Below are 21,630 nucleotides of genomic sequence, written 5' to 3'. Positions count from 1 at the left end.
AATAAACGGTAGCGGCCAGTTAGTAGTTCTCTCAGAGTAGGTCCCAAACCACTTTGAGAAAACACTGGTAAAAGGCACAATAGGATCAATGATGAATGTTGTGCTACAGGTGCACTGGGTGGACTAGATGGTAATTAGTAGGTCAAGCTTCTCTAACACAGTGATTGCTAAAATATGGGTCCTGACCCAGTACTGGGTGGCAGGATGTGGGGTACTGGGTCGGCAGCTGACACGGAGCCTCCTGCCCAGCTTGTCAGTAGCTGCCGAGGAACTGGGATATAATGCAATATTTATGAAAATGCTAATAAGGTAATTACTGGGTCACTGGCATAAATTTTTCCCAACTGGGTCACAAGAAAAAAAAAAGTTTGAAAATCACTGCTCCAATGAAGGCATGATCTTAGAAGATATTACAGTAATCTCAATTAAGAAATTGAATGGTATACTTGGATAGCATTTAAAGCCCCAATCTTGCAAAGAAATACATACATGCTTAACTTACACACTGGGTAACCATACTGAAGTCAATTTTAACAAAGCTAGGAACATCTCTATATAATCACAGGACTGGTGTTTACGTGGCTTGACTATTTCATATGTGGAACAAAGACCTTATTTTAAATGCCCAAATATTTTATTCCTTAGCATATATTCTGTAGTAGGCTTTATATATGTGCAAATAGAATGGAATTATTTAGCATACAACTAAATGAAAAATAAATCTTCAGGAGAAGGCAGAAACAGTACATGTACTATGCAGTATATGAGAAGATAGAACATTCTTTATTTTTATCTTGACCTCTAAAGAATTGTGAAAAACATACTTACCATAAAAAGTAAGATACCCAAACAAGGCAGACACAAAATAGATTAGGAAACTCAGACCAATTCCTGTGTTGGTTACATTCTGCATTCTGCTTTTTGATGGGCTAAAATGCAAAAACCGCAAGTAATTATTTTTTAATGTATGGTTTGAAATGTTGAACATGGCAGTTCATCTTTAAAATGATCTTGCAATTTACATTTTACACAGAAGGAACCCTGTGTTTTATCACCACCCAATACTTCATTGGTCCTTGTTTTTGCAGATTTCAAAGCACTTTACAAATGAAGACAAGGATCATTACTGCTATTTTACAGACACGGAAACTGAGGCACACAGAGATGACCCTCCCCCACCCCCGGTTATGATTTGCCCATGATGACATAAGTCAATGGTAGAGCCAGGAATAGAACCTAGTCCAATCCCCTATAAACCGAGCCACAGCAATTTGGCCAAATGCAGGCTCTCTAGATGCAGTTTAAAAAAAAAAAAAAAAAGAGAATCAGCTGGTAAATGTCTATGGATTTTATTTTTCCAGTAGACAATGAAAACATTTACTAGTTTCTCTGCTACAAATATAATCTGAAGCTATGTCTACACTACAAGCTAGACACATGATTTCCCTGCTTGTTTACACCTCTTGCAGTAGCTTGATGAGAGTGAGTGCAAATATAAATAGTACTAAACTGTGGTAGCATGTACAGCAGAGGTAGGGTAAGCTATACTAAGTACAAACCTGCCTGAAAACAGTGGGTACATATTTGGCAGGGCATAGCTCAGCTGTGCCTCTGCTGACAGTGCCCATGTAATCATTGTTACATTATAATTCATACTCGCTAGCTCTCATTAAGTAACCATGATTATGTGCATATGAACAGGGGAATAAATGCACAGCTTGTAGTATAGAGACAGTCTAAGAAGCAAATGTCACTACCTAACAATATATAAAGGATACATCCTTGGCATTGGTCAACAGCACTAAGCTGAATATGGAACAGATTTTCTGAGAACTTTGGCTGAAGAAGAAAAACACTCATTATATTTTAACATTACTTGCTTTCCATATGTTACCTTTGGAGCTCACAGTAAATGGGCAATACTGATGTATGGCAGAGAAATGAGAAGGCCATGGTTGGGATGGCATAAGCACTCTAAAAAAAAAAAAAGAGGGGGAGGAAAAGAAAAAAAAAATCTCACATTATAAACAGCTGTAAATAAATGTGAGTGAACTCAAAATTCTACTTCAATGGCCTCAATCCAATGTCTCAAATCAACAGGATTTTTTTTTTAGGACAAATGATTCTTGATAATCTCCACATGACAGAATGGTGGTCCCCCCCTTATTTTTTCCATGCAACTGTGCCATTTCAGTGAAGAACTCCTGGATATCAGCCAATGGTCATATTTAAGGCTAATCTTCCACTCACAGTGGAGGGTATAGACTATAAGACTCTTTCTGGATATCGAAAAGTACCAAATTCTACTCCCCTTACTCATGCAAGTACTTCCACTTTAGCTCCTAAGCTTACTCCTGTATGTAAGATGAGCATGATTTGGCACATAGAATCAGTAAAAATATTATAAATCGGTCGATTATATAATATGAAACTTACTAAATTGTAAGTACAGCTTTCTGTAACATACAACATTATTGTCAAATGATTGACTCCTTTAACCCTACCCTGACCTTTTAGTTAAAAAACAAACAAACAAAACTACCAACAGTGTTTGTGTGTCTTAAAAATTGGTTACAGCATTCAGAAAACTGAAAGATCTTTTACAAAAAAAAAAAAAAAAAAAGGCAGCTCCTTCAAATGAAGTCTGAAGGCTGTTCTATAATCAAAGGTTTATTAGTAAAACTGTCAGAGGTGTGAGGTTTTCTGCACAACTAACAGCTAGAAACTTTTTTTAAATGAAAGCTGAGACCCTGGAGAACAGCTGAGGAGCATATTTGGGTATCTCTAACTTACAGCTATTCCTTCAGAAAACACTGGTTTTATGCCCTAAGAAAGGAAAATGTATGGACATTAAACACACCAAAACCTCCACACACCACACCTGTCAAAGATACAGCACATTACCTCCTTAGAAAAATGAAAGAGCTTTGCTTTACATTCCTGAGTAGAATTGGAAATCTGTGCAAGAATACACAAAATGAGGAAAATGACATTCTGAATGACTGTTTACAAACATTAAATCACAGTTGCAAGTTAATAAAATAATGCTGATTAAAGAGTAGCAATATTATATAAATGGAAAGAAAAAGTCTTTATCAATTTTTTTATTATAAAATATTACTAACAAATAATTTGATATAGAGAAAGAATTACTTATATTACTAAAGATCTGCAAAATAGCATGCGTGTTACCTGTAAGATCTCTATAGGGCTGTTTAATGTCAGTGGACAAGGAATGGACCACTTTTTTATTACAATCTGTAAAGAAGAGTATTTAATATTTTTAAGGCTGAGGTAGTATACGTAACTAGAATTTGAGTATACTGGTAAACACAGTAATACAGGCCACTGCATCAATTGCAAACAACTTGCTTGTCTATTGGAGAGTTGAGCAAGGAAGTTGAACAGGATTTGATAGAAAATGCTGTCAACTCCATTCCACCCTGCCAATTAATTACTAGTTTAGATATTATAGGCTGCCTTAAAGGAGTCATGGCTGGAGTCTAGGTCAAACATGGCAATGGCTCAAATGTGGCTGGAATTACAAGGCAAAAATAGGGAAAAGGAAAAAAAAAGCCAAGTCTCTAATAGTTGAATGCTATAGGGAATTTTACCCACACTAATGGTTAAGAGTCCCATGTGGCAGGACTGAAAATTAGTAGGAAATTAAGGGAAAAAATATGACACTTTCCCTCTCAGGAGTCAATTTATTTATATTACAATCAGTCATGAAACTTACTAAATTATGATTGTACTGTCCCTGCTACTGCATTTGTGGGCTCTGCAAATGTGGGCTCTGCCCACATTTCCCATTCTAGTTTACAAAGAAATTCTGCCTTCTAAAATTAGTTATGACTTGCTCCAGGCTTTAAACCTGAAATAATAAGTGGTCACATTCAAGATAAAGACAAAATGAAACAGAGAGGCCCTTTTATTTCAGAGTATCTACCAATTATCAGTACAAACATGCAAGAGAGACAATGTAGATGAAAATATCTTTTATTGGACCAACTTCAGTTGATAAGTGTGTGTTTTTGTGCTTACACAGCTCTTCTGGATGCACATATATGAACACGTGGCATTCTTAAGAAAGCAATGACTAGCTGTCCCCCTCTCATGCAGGATCCCCGGTGGGGGTGGGGGGAAGTGTGACCACAGGTATTAGTGGGTACATGGCTATCCACGCCACCTTGCAACACAGGCACAAAAAGCTACTCCGAAGCAATAACACAGATCTTAAATTATGCATCTTAGAAGCTTTTAAAACATTTTTCATCAGCTGAATTCAAAGCACTTTACAAATGCCGGTGAATTTCATTATATCCACTGTACATGACTTCACTAAGGTACAGAGAGGTGATGAGACATGCTCAAGGTCACACAACAGGACAAAGATCTAGGAACAGAACCCAGTTCAATGCCCTACACACTAGAGGTGTGGTGCCCAAATTTACTCTGCCTCCTTACCATTCATGAAATCTGTCCACGTCCCCCCACCTGCCTCCATTACAACACAATTGGCTCAGCAGAGGAGCTGGGACTAACTGTTAAGAAGGGGATGCCACTCCCTCCTCACCACCACTCCATGGGGTCTGGTCCAAGCCAACTTATGTACCACCCAAATGTTCTTCCATGCATGCCTCGGGCGCTTTCCCCAGTTTGGAAACTACTGCACTAGACCGTGTTGCTTAAACAAGACATGAGCAATATATGGTACCTATCCCTGCAGCAGAGAGTATTAAATTTGTGCTCACAAGCAAAAGCTGAAGGAGACCGTATGTACATGAAGTCAATTGTACATATAAAAACAAGGGTATTACTTCCAATGACTTGTTCAGGTTTCTTCTGCAACAAACTGAAGTACAGCTGTCATGACAGACATTAACACTGTGCAAACTATAACATGTATTTTAATAGTACCTATCGCCTGCTTCAAAGTACTGGAGTTAACTATGAAAACTAAATTGCATTTCATACAGCATCCAGATTTCCAGTGTAGCAGTTTAAAGGAAAAGAATACTGTTAGGCAAAAAGTGTAAGGTGTTTTTTTTTTTTAAACATACATAAAGGCATATGGCCTCACTTACATTGCTTTGTAGTTCCTAATTTATCAAGTACTAACTAAGGCAGAAATATGCAATTTTTACAGCTTCACAAAAACCCTTTGCATCCCTGAAATGCGTTCAGTTTTGTAGCAACACATACACATTCTGAGCCTGGAACCAAAATGCTTTCTGCCTCTGCCACATGCATTTGTGAATCTTGCTTACAATTGATGTTCATCTTGTATGGCATTATGCATATATTTCTTCTTTAACCAACATTTATTTTGGTTTCTTTTCAGATCTTTTCATTCACTATGACGACTTCTTTCTGAAATTTGCACGTCCTTTTAAATGGAAAAAGGTTACAGAGTGCACTTTAAAAATCATTGCAACCTACCTTTGCCCCAGAGCTAACCAACAACTTTTGAGGGTGGTAAGTTTTTTTTGTTTTGTTTTAAATATATTTTAGAGAGGAGGTCAAACACTGAACTAGTAATGGAAACTCCTTGTCAGACTTGTTAACTACGGAGAGGCTATTGTTTCTCCATAATATCAAGCTACAGAAGATTACCTCCCAACCTCCCATAAGAGCATTTCAGTTCTTGACAGATCCCCTAAGGAGCTGTTTTGGACAGCTTTGAAGTTTGGTTTTATCGCATGGTTCAGTTCCTAATGGGTTTCCTTGCTCTTCTGAATGGCATGTTCTTTAGACTTATTTTCCACAATGTTTATCCTTTTATACAATAAGTCTGTCATGCAAGTCAATGCAAGCCAGAGTAAAGCAGAAGACATTTTGCCATGCTTCTAAATAGGACTCGTTTACATTCCTTGTTGTACCTACTAAATATTATATTTGTGCATTAGCAACTGTATGTTCTCTCCAGTAAAAAGCAATGCAATGCTAAGGCACAACACTCTTCCCAGGGCTGCATAATAGATCTCAGCCCTAATATTTGGTTCTGTTTCCTTTACAATAGAGGAATATCAGCATCAAAAATCACTCAAATGGCTCAGGGGAAAGAAGTTTTCCTTTCAGTTGCAAATAAGGTGTTTGATGCATTAAAGTCAATTGCCTAAGTTCTAGTCCTCTTGGATTCTTTTTGAGCAATTTCACTTTGAACTGTCTCATTTCATTCTACATGTAAATTTAATTTATACTTGTAATATGACATTTTCTTCCTGTGCTAGTTACAGTAATAGTTAGAAGCTAAGAAAATAGAATTCCATTCCACAAGTAGGAAAATGAGGTATACATGCCAGCTTTCACTGCAGTGTCAGCAAAACAAAAATATTGTTACCATTTACCAGACCAAAACAATTATTTTAAACCTTTTCACATGTTTTAAAGTTCATACATATTTTCATACCTCTTCAGCCAAACAAACTTATCCTGTCCAAAAAAGTGCATGCCAGGACACAGAGAAAACTCTTAATTTTACAGAAAACTTTAAAAAAAGAAAAAAAAAGATTTATAAAACATTTAAACAAACAATAAGAAAAATGTTATCTAGATAAGCTGTGCACTGATTTTTAACTTACCACAAGAGCAAAGTACACCATAAAGAAAAATGATAAACTACTTGTATAGCCAAGAAAGCCTGTAAAATAATAGTAAAAATAAAAGGCAATTTATAAGAAAATTGATCCTAATGTACAGCTAAAGCTTTACATTTTAGGCATGTTTTCTATTATAGTGCTTGGTATCTGGGGCTTAAGACTCAGAATAACAACATTCCAACTGCCTGTCACAGATCATTTATGTAGTTTTGTAGGGCAGAATTAGAACTGGCTTACCACTAATGGCATGCTGTAAGTAAATGCAGCTCTTTAATGTTCTGCTGTAAAGATTTTATTTTAGTATGGCAGACAAAATACTATTGCAACCCAAGTAATAGGTTAACTAGGCAGGCCTGGAAGGCAGAACATGCTACAATAATTTAAATAGTCCCCACCATCACCAACCCCCTGCCAGTTAAAATAAATAAATAACCCATTAAGGTTTTTTAAGTCCTCAGTTGTAATTGCTTCTAAAATAGCATAATACTATCTTCTTTCCTTAAATTACTTACCAATTTTTGGAAGAAGTGCAAGGGGAAAAACAATGCAGACCGAAGTAATCAGTAACAGCACTCTGCCATCAAGATACCATGACCTATTGGAAAAGTTAATTATAAATTTCACAAAGTTCAAAGGCTCTAAAGCATACATATACTACTTTACTTAACACTGATCTTGGACAAAAATACGTCTTCTAATTCAGCATCGGTTGTTCATCATGCTTGCTCTAAGAATTTGTATTTTAAAGATAGACAGAGAGAGACAGAGAAATTGAGTTCTCCAGCAGAATACAGGAATAACCAACTCTGGACAGTTTTCTGTTAGACCAGCGGGTCTCAAACTATTTGGGTTCCAGAACCCTATTCATGCCTAAAAATGTATGCGGAGCCCCAGCGGTCCACTAATTGTATGTGTTGTATCTATCAGTGTTTCCAGTTTGTCAGCCTCGCAGAGCCCCTGGAGATGTCTCGTAGAGCAGAGTTTGAGAAACACTGTGTTAGACAAATACTTGCATTTAGATTGGTGGAAGAGGCCTGAGTTAGGTACCTATGAACTGAATATTGAATATCCGTGCAGTATGAAAAAGTCTGAGCTCAAATGAAGTAGTTGATCACACAGCACTGGGATTTCTAGGGATATTATTAAATGTCAACATCTGTACACTCTGCCCACTGCACTTTGATTAACTACTGCTCTCAACCACTCATCCATATGACCAAAACAAAAGTGGCCATCTCAGCTTCCCACTTTGCCTTACCCTGTTACTCCCACATGGCCTTGGCTCATCTCCACTTCCAAGATGCCCAATATGGACAGCTACACTGAAGCATATTTAATTTTTTTTAATTAAAAATTATTATAAGATCCTAACTTTTCTCTTCTGCCCAAGTTTCAGTAAAAGACATGCTGAGGGGTATAGACAGAAGAGAAAACATCTGTATCCATCATATTCAGTTTTCAAATAATGTTTAAGATAAATTGACATTTTCTTGCGTGAAAAGTAGCCAGTCATTCCCTAAGTGCATTGATACAAGAAAAGGAGAAATATGAGTGAAACAGCATCTCCTCAGTAATGTGCATAAATAGCTTTGAACAAATATACAATGCTGTACAGAAATCAAAATTCATCTAAAAAAATTAGAGAGTCCCTTCTCCAAAGAATCTAAAGAACAGAGGGACATACTGCTACTGAAAACAGTAACATGAAGTGCTCCCTGATAACCTGGTAATAAACACATATTCTTGACTGATAAATATCTTGTACATCAGCCTTCAGGTTTATTACCTATAAACACCCTAAGTCTCTGAGAGTTTGTGTAGTCCAGGAGATGATTAGCACCTCATACATAGGCAGTACACTCAAGACATCATTTACAAAACAAAAAAACAAAAAAAACCATAGATAGTACTTTTTCCTGTGAAACTTAGATTATCTTTGAAAAATGTGGATTGTCACTTATGTGGACAAATAGCTACCATTTTTAAAAAAGTGTTATATATAAGGAGGAAAAAACCTAGAGTCCATAAGCGGACATCATTATGGCCAATCGGAAGTCATACCGTACGTGCAAGTCAAATGACCATTTTGCTATGTACTGAAAACTTTTGTAGAAACATTATATTAGATCTTTTTTTAAAGTCTTGTTGCCTAGATGTTCTACAGTTTCTTTCTAATGAAACTTTTCTATTTGCAGCCCTTAGGAGTTGTGTCAGTTAATGCCAGCCAGTCTAGACAACAGTAGAACATTAACAGTAATAGCAGCAGCCATATTGGATAAATATAGGGCTCGTTTTCTCACTGTTTACAATTTGCCCCTTGTATTTGCTTTAAAATATTGTATTTACTCAATACCTTAAAGGTCGCTGAAAGTGTGCCCCAATTCACATGCTGTTTTAATTCACAGTTTGTCAATTTGTTTCCCATAACATGGCTGAGAAACTTTAAAAGTAACGGAGGAGGTAAGTAAATGGACCATAAATGATGCACTAAGTGAGGGTAAGCTGAAACACCTCAATTGCAGTACGTGTGTGGCATCTTCACTTTAAAATACATGACAGTCTAGAACAGTCAATAGATTACAGCGCTGATAACCATTAAATTAAGAGAACAAAACGCTTTTGGTTAGCATACATTAATCAATACTATTATGTTTGGAAAATGCATTCATGGAAAAAATAAATAAGATACCATATAAAATATAGCAAATATAAATCACAATAAAGGAAGTTTACCAAAAGATTCATAAACCATTTTAGTTTGAAATATGGAAGTTATTGTTAATAAAAAAAAATATAACAATGGAACATCAGTTATCAAACAAGAACCCGGTTTTCCCACACAGTACTATAATTTAAAAACATTTGCTCTCAAAATGAAAGTTTTTAGATTTCCTATAAAACTGGTTTGACCTGTAACTTTACTCCTCTATGATAAAAATGTTCCAAGTATGAAATATGGAGTTTAAGTTTTTAGCTGTACTGCAAATGTTTTGGCAAGCAGATGTTCTCCCCCCCCTCCAATATTTTAACTAAAACCAGACATTTATAAATTGATTTAATTTCATTCCCAAATAGAACAGGACAAGACCATCATATGTTCTAAATTAGGCTCTTACTCTCAGTCCATATCAGTTATACAACACACAGGCAAGACAACTTAATTGCATCAATCATATCCTCCTGACAGGGTCATTAAATGTTAACTGAGAGCTCACAAATTACAACATTTTGACGCAGTCTGTGTTTTAAAACTACGTTCATGTCATCTTCAAAAAATATATATGGAGTTCTTGTTATTCAGACTGATTGAACCATTTCCATTTACAATTAACAAGTGTGTATACTGTATTTTTTCTTTTAAATACATAAAATAGGCATTAAGACACATTGCAAACTGTGGTCCTAAGCCTGGAAACACTTACACATGTGTTTAACTTTATCTACAGAAAATGTTACATGCATGCATATATCCTAAATACATTGCACATAGAACTTAGGCATGCAAATAAAACAACTTTTTCACAGACAATATGTGAATTTGATAAACTAATTGAAGTTTAAGATAAACCATGCACCATAATGAAAGCATATCAGATCCCATATTGACCTAACAGAAATAAAACTGTCACGTAACCACATCTGGAAACAAATTTCCTACTATAATTAGTTAAATCAGCCATCCAATATTTATGTCCCTTGCATATTTAAGGCTACCTTTAAGTATGATATTCAATTACATATTTTGGGTGCTTAATTATTTCCTACAATTTTATAAAATTAGCTACCAAAGAGGTAAACACTAAGGCTGCAACAAATGGACAAAAGGAAAAAAATATTAAAGTTTGTGCTCCCTCAGGGCAATTCAGGCTGCTGTATGGGGCTTTAAATAAATTTTAAAAAGCTAAAATATCAAAATACAAAATGAAGTCAACAGACTTCGTACATGCAGAAAAAAGTCACAGTTCTGTGTATACAGTTCGATTATGGATATAATCAGTCATTTCAAAATATATATTTTTAGATTAAACAAATTATGGGAGTTGGACCATGTCCACAGAAGTCAGTGGAAAAAGACTCCCCATTGACTTCCAATTTAAAGGGATCCGACCAAAGCACCCTTCAAGGTGTTTCAGGTAAGATACATATTCTAGTAGTGCTCATTTTGAACATATGAATTCTTTACTCAACAACCAGCAAAGGTTGGTGGAGTTATCATCAGGCAGAAATGCTGGCACATTAAGAAGTGCACCTCTTTCTTCTAGACTGTAAGGTCTTCTGACAGGGACTGTGTCACGAAGTACGCTTGTAAAGAGCCTAGCGGAATGGGATCCCCATTTCTCATTGGGGCCTCTGGCGTCTACTGTATGCCAATAAACTATGAAAAAGTAATTAAAAGTTGCTATAATCCGTATTACAAATTTTTGTTAGAAAGAGTCAACTCTGCACGAACACAACCATTATTTAAAAGTACAGTAAAATCAACAGAAGTCAGGTTATATAGCTTCACTAAAATAAAGAATTTTTTCTCAACTCTTACCCAATCAACACAATTTGCTTAATGTCACAGTGTTCAGAGAGAGCTTAAAATATCAGGTTGAAGGTGGAAGATGATATTAAAGACAACTATTATATCTATTTTTCAATCTTATGGCAATATTTACCAAATTAAAAAGCACATACAAAACACAATCATTTTACACAGAACTTTAACAGATTAACAACCTCTATTATTTTGAAAAAAAGATCACTACAGACCACTTCTTATCAAACAGAAAAAATTAAAATAAGCAAAAATAACTTTTTTTTAAATTAAGTACCACAACATTTACGTACCATATCTGTACTGCTCACATACACAGTCTTTTTTGGTCAGAGTTTTTTATACTGAGCTTCAGTTCAGGGAAAAATGTTATTCAGATAAAAGACTCCAAAAAACCCAAAGGTTGCAAAGCAATCTAAAGCATATTGTCACGAATAGTGGTAGCATTGCAACAACCCAAAGAAGATACTTATGTAACATTTCTCTTAGCTAGGACAGATAGTTTTCTTGTAATGAATCTGGTTCAGATCTAAAGTGCATTGCTTGCTACATTACAATTATATAGGTATACTTGCGAAGCATAATTTCTTTAAGGAAGCCACGATGAGGAATTATAAACTATGTTGGAAAACTTGGCAGGTTTCTCAAGACAAGTCAAGTTACTGAGCAAGAGACAACAAAAATATTTAAATATGGATGCCTGCTGGGTTCTGTATTGTGGTTTAACAATATGCAAAGTGGTAATACAACAGCAGCTTAAAAGTTTTGGTTTTTTCTGCCGTCTCCTTTCAAGCTCAGTTCTCACGAGATTCTTGCTCTCTATTGTAAAACAGTATTTTGGGGGGGATGGAGTTTTGACTTCAAAGGCTGCAAAAAAACAAAAACAAAAAAAACCCCAACTCCCCCAACACCCCTCAGAAATTACAGGCCTAATTTCCTACTTGGGATTAACGCCACTAAAATCAATGGAATTAAAGCAACGTGAAATTTATGAGAGAAGAGAAGCGGGCTCTGTTTTTGTGTGTGATGAAGAACTCTTAAATATGCTAAAAGACTTCTGTGTTCTAAGAACTCCTGTAAATTACTAATTTTTTTAATGTGTGAAATCAAAGGGAAATGTTGGTATATATACTTTGCAACAGAGCTCAAGGACTTCTACCCAACTTGCTTTTGTCCATTATATGTTTGAAACATTTTTCTCTTACCCGCTGTCATTTCCACTTATGAATCCTGCAATTGCACCAGGCAGTTCAGATTTAACAATTAAAAGATAAGATGACATAGCTGTGAATAGAAGTGGAACAGATTTAGTATTGGAATACTAGCATCTCAAGTAATTACAATTAGCATGGCTTAACCAGAATAGTTGGAATGCAACATCCCATCTAGTTATTAGACTCAGTGGCACCACAGACAAAATTAATGCTTTTTTCATACACTTCCTTAAAAAATATCTGCAAATCCACATGTATTACACCCAAGTTAGCTGGAGCAGCAGTTTTGAAATAAGGAACATTTTATAGGATACTGGAGAAAAACCCATACTCCCCTTCCCCCCCCCCCCCCCCCAACAAAGAGGAATTTCTTGCTAAGCTTTCTTCATTAAACTTGATCTACAACTGGTAGCTGCAGCATGGTCTTTTCTTTTTTAATAAATAAAAAATATCTGTAGGTAACTAAATTATTACAACAAAACATAAGAATTTATATTTTAAAAATATTTAAAACTAGCTTTGATTTTTCTTCCTAAGTCCATCAATTCACATTGCAACAATGTAGGCAAATACAGGATTGATAAATTTTTTACAATATAAAATTACATTTTTTCTAGTAATGAATTATATATTATGATAAATGTGTAATTAACTAGACCTTTAAATTTATGGCCACTAGGAATGTCATGGGAACAGAGACAGAACTTGGTTCCTCCTGCTTAAAAAGGCCAGGACACTTGACAGTCAAAGAAGAATCTCCATTAAATTGTCAGCAGCATAGGAACTATGACACACAATTAAGAACATATGATTCTGTTTAGATGAGGGCAATGAAAAAGACAAACATACAGTTAAACATTACTCTGTAAAAAGCCCTTGGAGGGTAAACAAGAATTCTTACAACTTTCTTCACCATTACTCAATATATTATTACCACCTCATCTGCCATCCTCTTCCTTTCAAAGAGGCTAATTCTCATGTTACTATGTCTTTTCTATCTGAAAAGGTTTACAAATAGTTCCAAGACCAACAGAAAATTACTCAGTGATTTGTTCAGTTTTACGGTAGCTTAAAAGACAAACTTAAATCTACCATGAAGTTACCCTTCCACTCTTTTGAACTGAATGGTTTTAAGTATTTGCTGAAAAAGCTATTCATATTTTTTAAAATCTGAAAAAACATTTGCTGTATTTAATAAGATTAAAATTTTACTTAGATATATGCAATTATTTTAGGGGTTTTTAAAAATAACTGAAGACTTAAGATGAAACTAAACTCAGCACATTTATGAAAGCCGATTTTAAGATGACATGCAATAAAAAAAATAAAATAGACTGTTTCAATCTTTAAAAGTTAGTAATCACAGAAGCTGAAGTACTGAAACAGTTAACAGTAAATTCTGAAGAGAAGGAATGTGGTCTCTATAAAAAAAGTGAAATGTATTAATACAAAGTGACATGTACCTACAGCAAGGTTAAATTAAAAACAGTTGCTAGGTCACTAAAATAAGGAAATATTCACTTCTTTGTATTAAAAAGCTCTAGAACTGTTTTGCTCTGTTGACTCTCAGCTGTTGATAAGGTGTGGTGAGAAATTTTATTTCATGTCACCAATTGTATTCTTTTCTTAACGGAATAAGATGGTATGTGCTATACGTATACTTGAACGTAATATTTAAAATATTAGTATTACCATAGGAAGAGGACAAAGAATTGAATTTTCTGATTCTGATCTACAGATACATGCATACATTAAGGCAGATTTTTTAAAACCCCTGAAGTAAAGAAATGGTAAGTTCCTTTATATTACAATTCAGCATTAATTGTCCAATAGTCTCTCTCTCACCTGTATTATGCAATTCATTCATATACACACAGATATGAAGTCTCAGACACTTATCTGCTTCAAAAAGATATTTTAAATTATAATTTCTATTGCAACTTCAGATCTAGAAAGCTTCAGATTAATGTCAAGTTTTGATTTCCTGCTGATACTGATGTCACTCTTTCCATGCATTTCTATTAGCCTCTAGCTAATCATTTGATTGCTTATCCATTGTTGTGTACTTATCGCTTACCCTTGGTTGTGTGCTTAGTTTGTTTTTCAAATTGGTGTATTATTTCATTGAATTACACTCTGAAGAATGGAGCTAATTGTGCAACCAGAAACTTGCATATGCCAAACACTTGTATGCATCATTCTTACTGTCTGTATGCATACACAATCTAATATACTAATAAATAATCTTATAAACTACTTTAGTTCTGTTCCCTAATTTATGTTCTCTTTCCCTTCTTTCTTTCTCTAGGATATGAAGCAAATCAATGCTGAATATATTAAGTATATTTATACCCTGAAGGTTATATAAGATATGAATCTCTTTTGGCAATTCATGAATAAACAGCACTGCACAAGATAGCATGCTTTGTTCATTGTTTAAAGGGTTTAACTCCAGCTTCTTTTTTATTTAAAAAAATACAGTTACATATTTCACAGGAATAACAGCATTTTGTTGAGGTTGGGAAAATCCAAAGATACAAATAAAAAGAAATAAATCTGGTATTTTTATTTAAATTAAACACGAGTTTTTTAAATGAACACACTTAAAATCATGTAAATTAAATACTAAAAAATAATATTAAACAGGACACGTATTCTGCCAATATTTAAAGAAGGTTGAACTACTGAACTGCTAGAAGTTACTGGATAGGCATTTATTCAAGTACAGCCTAAACTAGCTTTTGACAGCAGTAGCTTCTTCATTTTAGTTTATTCAACTAGCTAGGTACCATGGCTAGTTCGTTCAAAGTTAAGAAAACAACTGGAACTTGAGGGGGGAAAAAAAAAGCAGGAAAGCTTGTTTTCCTCTTCAAATCTAGGAATAAAAATTAGATGTCAAGAGGTTGAGATCTTTTACTTCTAAAATCTTGAAGGGCAAAGTGACCAGAATCAATCTGATTCATTAACTACAGACAAAACATAATTAAATGTGTTTTAAATGCAAAACATGTTTTGATAAACTTTTGATACGGAAAAAAGTGTGCGCCCATCACTCAAAGGAGTCCTACATAATACAAAATAAAATGCTGATGTTGTAAATTTAATTGCATTCAAACCATGCTTGACAAATGACAAATAAAAAATGAATCTAGTAAATAAGAAATGCATTATTCACCATATGAAGAAATATAAGTTAAGCTATATAATTGCTTAAATAAATAGGAACAGTGTATCCTGATCAGCAAAACACATAGCAAGTTTAAATTAGTTTTGCAAATCAACATATTTAGAAGTTATCAAATAATCAAAATCAACCTTTAAGAAAATAAAAAGTACAAATGCAAAATACAATTAAGACCAATGATTAAAGTCAGCAAGGAGGAAATTATTTACATCACGATAAAAAATTGTGATTTAAATTGCTTTGATTTAACACATTTTGCTTTAATACATTAAACAATATAGGAAAAAAATAATAATGGATCCTGGGAAAAATACAAAATAAAGTTACTTTAAAAAAAATGTGAAACTAAAATGCAAAAGCTTCTCACTGAGAAGGGATGTAGAATTAAATTAAAACCTAACCTTATTTTCCAGTAAGTGCAAAAGTAAACTACAACACCCACTAGTTTTCTTCACTAATAAAAGTAGGAGAGAAGAAGAGATTCAAACCAGGTATCTTTGGCTACCAACTAATTATTTTTATGTGATTTCACTAATGGCAGATGCAACCATAAAAAACTTAGCTTATACTGTAAAACTTAAATGCTACCCTACCCTGGAGGGAAATTAGTATATAAAGTCATTTCTCCTGAGGGGCACGGATGAGCTAGTCATGAAACTGAGCTATTCTATGGCACATATAAAACTTAGGATTTAATATTTTGTGTTATTTGGGTGAGTATTAAAACACTACATTGAAAACAGACACTTGAGGAGGGTCTAAATAATTATCTATTACATACAAAAAAAATAAAAACAAATAAAAGAACATAAAGGTTGCAAATCAAGCACTCAAAAAATTAGTAAGTGCCAGAAAAGTAGTTCCCTATGCAAACTGAGTTCAGCCTCTTACATATATGAATTACTAGAAGCTTTACCCGGCACTGTCCAGGTCCTTCAGGGCAGGGGGCTGGAGGCAGGGGTGAGTGCAGGAGTCAGGGGGCTCAGGGCAGGGGGTTCCCATCCAGTGGGACTTGCTCTCCCCAGACCTCCTCAGCCACAAGGGGCCTTCTGTGTCCCTGGCCTCGATGCTGCAGCCAACGGCTGGGCATTGGGGAGGTTTGGGGCGAGGGGGCTACTTTGGCAGGCAAGATGGCAGAGCCCAAGTCCTGATGGTCATTCTCTTGGTGGTGCAGCTGCCCCCAGGACTCTCTGCACAGTATAGATCTCCCTGGCAGGCTCGCTGCACCCAGTGGCCACTCTCAGTAATGCATCCTTCCTCTCTCGTTATGGAAAACAATCCCATTTGTAGCACTTCCCATTTTCTGGGCACAACCAAAGCCTGACCTGGATTTAAGTTAGGATCAGAGAAAGAGGCACCCCAAATTTGGTGGGCCTAGCTCTTATAGTTTAGGAGGACTTCTTGAACAAACCGACTCACAGATGGACAGACAGAAATGCATTTCTAAAAATACATGAGATGACATTCTGGGCCAGAATCATATAGGCAGTATGAGGCAGAGCCAATGAGTCTTCAACTTTTCCCAATCTCGTGCCTTAAATACAAAAGAATGTCTGTTCTCCCTTTGCTTACCCTCTGCTTCATTCACTGTCCATCGTGTGCACAGAATGATGCAAGGGTCTGGTGGAACATGTGATGATGGAACAAGAGACTAACATACTGTGAATGTACAAAGAGGCTGAACTACCCTTGCAGAGGCAACCTGAATTAGGGCATTTCCTAAAGCTTTATTTTGCAGCCTTACTGTTCCTTTAATTTCACTTTTTGTACATAATTACTAAGGAATTGGTTGATCAAGAATAACTAGCCAGAACTGAGCTTTATAACAATTGGACTTATGGGAATTTTGTAATGCAATATTTTGTCAAGGAGAAAAATAATAATTCTTACCACCTTATCAGCCAATAGCTGTCCTCAGAGCAACAAGTGACAATACTTATCAACATGCAGAACTTTTTAGCACATGGTGAAATGCTGGCTAGTTTGCAGGATCTCATCTATAGCCTTAGGCTACTTTGCACCCAAAGTTCTTCACTATGTAGCTGGGGGCATCACGACAGGTTAATACTAAATATATTAAATGAAAGAATTAGTCAGCATTTATGTACTGTGCACTTACATTGTTTGGCACTCACCATATGAACCCAAATTTATCTGGGAGAGAGAGAAATTGAGAAAAAAGTCCCAAACACTGCACTATAGGTTGGACCTCCTTGGTCTGGCACCCTCAGGACCTGAGCTGTCTTGAAGCAAGGACTTTGCCGGACATGGGGAGGTCAGTGCCACTAAAGCTGGCCTGGCATGGGCTTCCCACCCTATGCCCGTATGCTGCCCCAAAGTATCCTGGAGTTCCTGGCTGCGACAGCCTGGCTGCTGCTGGCCATGGTGCCACACGGTGTTCCCCAGCGTTCCCGGGCTGGGGCCATCAGCCACCACCAGCCCCACTGCCTCCTGGAGCTCCACAGCCAGGACCACCCAGTCACCTCACCCTGCTGCTAGGGCTGGCCCCACTACCATTGGGAACTCCCTGGAGGTTCTGTAGCTGGGGCAGCTCTCCTCTGCCAGCCCCGCTTCAGCTGGGGGTTCTGTGGCTGGGGCTGCCCAATCTGGCCCCGCTGCCATCAGGGGTACCCCGAGGTGCCCATTTGGGACTGCTCAGTTGCCACCAGCCCTGCTGCAGCAGGGGGTGGGAGAGTCCTTGCCAGGCCTCCTGCCACCGGAAGCCCCTGGCCCAGCTGGCGCCAGGGGTTTCTCAGCTGGGGGAAGAGGAAGAACAGCTCTCACGGCCGTCGCCTGGTCCAGCCGCTGCTAGCCCAGGCAGGGCTCCTGCAGGACCATGGATGTTGACGGACCAGAGAATCCTGGATTTGGGAGGTTCAACCTGGGATGTTAGGCTACCTGAGAAGAACCTCGAGCCACCTCACTGGCTTTGCTTTTTGGTTACCAAAATGCTCTATTCAGTTTCTTATCATCCTACCCACAAACAAGGGATTTGCTGCCAAAGTCTAAACTAGTGACTTGGAACTGCGAGGATGTGCACTTATACCCAAAAGGAACTGTGTCTTGTTCCTTCTGGCCCAGGCACCCCCCGACCTGCACATCCTCCCAGTTCCTTCCTTATACAGGTGGTCCCCGAGTTACGAACGCATGACTTATGACCGTTGGTCCTTATGACCAACCTGCCATTAAACGCATTACAGCCGGTCCCCGCGTGATGAACGCAATCCGCGCTTATGAACAGCGTGGTCACATTTAAATGAATGGGGTCCGACTTACGAACAGATCGAGTTACGACCAAGTGTTTGGAACGTAACTCGTTCGTAAGTCGGGGACTATCTGTACTTGGATTGGTGATGCACCCTTTCCAAGCATGGAAAGAATGAACCTTATTCTCTTTGGCTTCTTGTTCTCATACAATCAATCAGTTTATGCTCCAATAAATCTGTAAGTGTATAAGGTGACACAGGACTCCTTGTCGCTTTTGCAATTATTACTCCCTCCTGTATCCCAAACCCCTCATCCCCAGCCTGAGCCCTCATACTCCTGCACGCCAACCTTCTGCAACAGCCCTGTGCCTCCTCCCACATTCAGAACCCCTTGGCACCACTCCCTGCCACATGAATTCTGAGAGACATCTTGTTGGTGCACATAACATCACTTCCATGTCACACATCACCTCCACATTGGTGGACATAAGAAAATTTATTCCTGCTCGGGGGGGTAGGAAAAATTAGAGGAAACACATGACTCCATTTTAGTGGGGTTACCGGTGCTTGTGTTCGCTTGGTTGGGGCCATCGGCCAAAGCTAGAGCACTGCTGCCCAAGGCTGAAGCTGAAAGCCTGGGTGGTGGGGCTCAGGCGCCATCTTAAACCCTGAGTGGCAGGGCTCAGGTTAAAGGCTCCCCACCTAGGGCTGAAAACCTTATGCTTTAGCTGTGCCTCTCCTCCCTATCCCCCCCTCCCGGTCTGGAGTGGCAAGGCTTGGTCTGCAGCTTCAGCCTCCCCCCGCCCTGGGGTCACAGTGCAAAGAAGTGCGAGAACCCCTGTTCTAAGGCATCCAGCTCATGTATTATCTATGCATAAAAATATACAAAGTCTTGCAGGCTTTGGGAGAAGGCTCCTGCACTCAATATTTATGAAAATAACGTATTTCTTTCAGCAGCATCTACAAATCACGAGTTGAATGGACTGGTTTTAAAACAGTAGTCAAACCCACAGATTTAGCGCTTGTCTGCATGAGGTATGAGTATAATCTGCTGTAAGTTACACCAATAGAACTTTCTGCATTGGTTCTCCCATTCCAGTATGCATACATTTTCCTGGTTTAGTTTATGTCATTTTGGAAGCAATTGAAATAAAGCTGCAAACAGTCACTCCAATTCTAGAATAAGAGTATTACAGTCAGACCAAGCTAATTGGAAACATTTCTTATATGGACAAGCCCTAAATGTATGTAATCAGTGGATAGATTTAAGACTTTTAAGAAAAATAATTCTTAATACTATGTCAAAAATTCCATAACTACAGTTACTACATTATAAAAATACTGTATAATTGGTCTTAATGGCTGTCAATTGTAAATTTAGTATGACAACTGACAAACCTGTCCTTATCCAAAGAAGCCTAATACTGGAAATTTTCAGTTTAAAATAAAGCTAATAAACTCTCAAGTCAAACAAACTGCACTGTGCAATCCAGTTTATTAAAAAAAAACAGGATTAGATTTTCTGCATTTGAGGAGTCCAATAATTTCTTAAAGAATTAACCAATTCAGGTTTTAGCAAAGAGTTGTAACTATGTCTGCCCTTCCCAGGGGGCGGCGGAAGAAGGATAAAGAAGAGGTGTTAATTTATTCCAAATAGGCTGCTAGATTATGTACTCTGAAGGGAGAGAAAAGGATGTATTTGCTGATTTTCTCAATATATTTACCATATTTAAATTCCTCAGTACTAGCATTTTTTAAAAACAAGACAAAATTCTATTTACAATAACATTTTGTAATTAAGTGACTAATGAACTCTGAACAGAATAAAAGATAGCCATTTTTTCTAATATGCAAGTTATCTTGGTGATAGGAAACAATTGAAGTTTGAGTAATTTAATTCTACAGTGTAAAATATGCCACGAGTTTTGGTATAAGCAAGAAAATGCTGTAGTTTTATGTACAAATTTATGCACAAGATTGCACTGTGAACAAAGTCCTCACTGAATCTATAAGTATATTTAAATCAACCTTATACACGTTATAAATGCCTTCTTCCCTAATTTAGGCTCCCGCCAATTCTTCCTCCTCCTTAATTGTAATAAATGCAAAATCATATAAAAACTAAAAAAGGCCCTTTCCTTCAGCATAACCAGCCCAAGACTGCAAATTAGCAACACAAACAAACAATAAATCCCATCTGTGATAGGGATCGGGGATTGCAATTATTCCCCATGAATGAGGAATTCCTTTGTACACTGAATAAAAACTTGTTAGTGCTGTGCTCTGACTGGCCAGCAGGTGGCGTTGAGAGCCCATTGCTCAAGGAACACACTCCACTTCCCCCCCCCCCCCACCCCAAATGTCTCTTATGCAGATTCTTTCCTAGATACAGGTCTTTTTAAACTTAAGAAAACAGACTGCCAAATACTGACTATTTTAATTGCAAAAAATCCCCAAACCAAAATAAAACAGAATTCTAATCTTCACTAAAGCATTTAACAATTTAAATTTTCTACAGCTGAGTGTCTTCAAGTGTTATCCATTTTGTTGATCATATTAACAGACCATAAAATGTAACTCGCAAAAAATGTAAATGTTTGCACTATCTGTAAAAAGTCTGCTCAAAATGTGTGGTACGCAAGCAAAACCACCACTATTACTGGGCTTTCCTTTTCCATTACCCTTTAGCATTTATCAATATGTCCTTGCTTTTAGTTTAGAATCTTTGAAAAAAATCTTTTTCCAGTCAGAGGAAATAATTGTGCACCTTTTGAGAGCCAGCATGATTGGAAACCATTATAAACAAACTAATCTTCGTTAAACACTAGAATTTGCTACCTCCTTGTAAAGTGAAATTTTGCTTTCATATATATTTGATTTGGGA

General features: G+C 36.9%; 1 protein-coding gene across 4 annotated transcripts in view; it reads right to left on the bottom strand.

Annotated features, from left to right (window-relative positions):
* Positions 1-21,630, bottom strand: part of SLC38A6 (solute carrier family 38 member 6) — a 56,812-nt gene that overhangs the window by 8,613 nt on the left and 26,569 nt on the right. For 2 of the 4 annotated variants that reach the window (XM_075926361.2, XM_075926358.2), the window contains exons 6-12: positions 12,348-12,426; positions 7,115-7,197; positions 6,585-6,643; positions 3,193-3,258; positions 2,905-2,958; positions 1,895-1,974; positions 829-929 (exon numbers count right to left, since the gene is read on the bottom strand). In XM_075926361.2, coding sequence (XP_075782476.2) covers positions 829-929; positions 1,895-1,974; positions 2,905-2,958; positions 3,193-3,258; positions 6,585-6,643; positions 7,115-7,197; positions 12,348-12,426 — 522 coding nt within the window. The remainder of the gene's footprint in view (positions 1-828; positions 930-1,894; positions 1,975-2,904; positions 2,959-3,192; positions 3,259-6,584; positions 6,644-7,114; positions 7,198-12,347; positions 12,427-21,630) is intronic. The other 2 variants (XM_075926359.2, XM_075926360.2) reach the window with 2 other exon arrangements.

This window comes from Pelodiscus sinensis, chromosome 5, assembly GCF_052426305.1.
Source record: "Pelodiscus sinensis isolate ZL-2025 chromosome 5, ASM5242630v1, whole genome shotgun sequence".
NCBI classification, from domain to species: Eukaryota; Metazoa; Chordata; order Testudines; family Trionychidae; genus Pelodiscus; species Pelodiscus sinensis.
The sequence above is the reverse complement of the archived record's forward strand: the minus strand, read 5'-3'. Positions and strand labels throughout refer to the sequence as shown.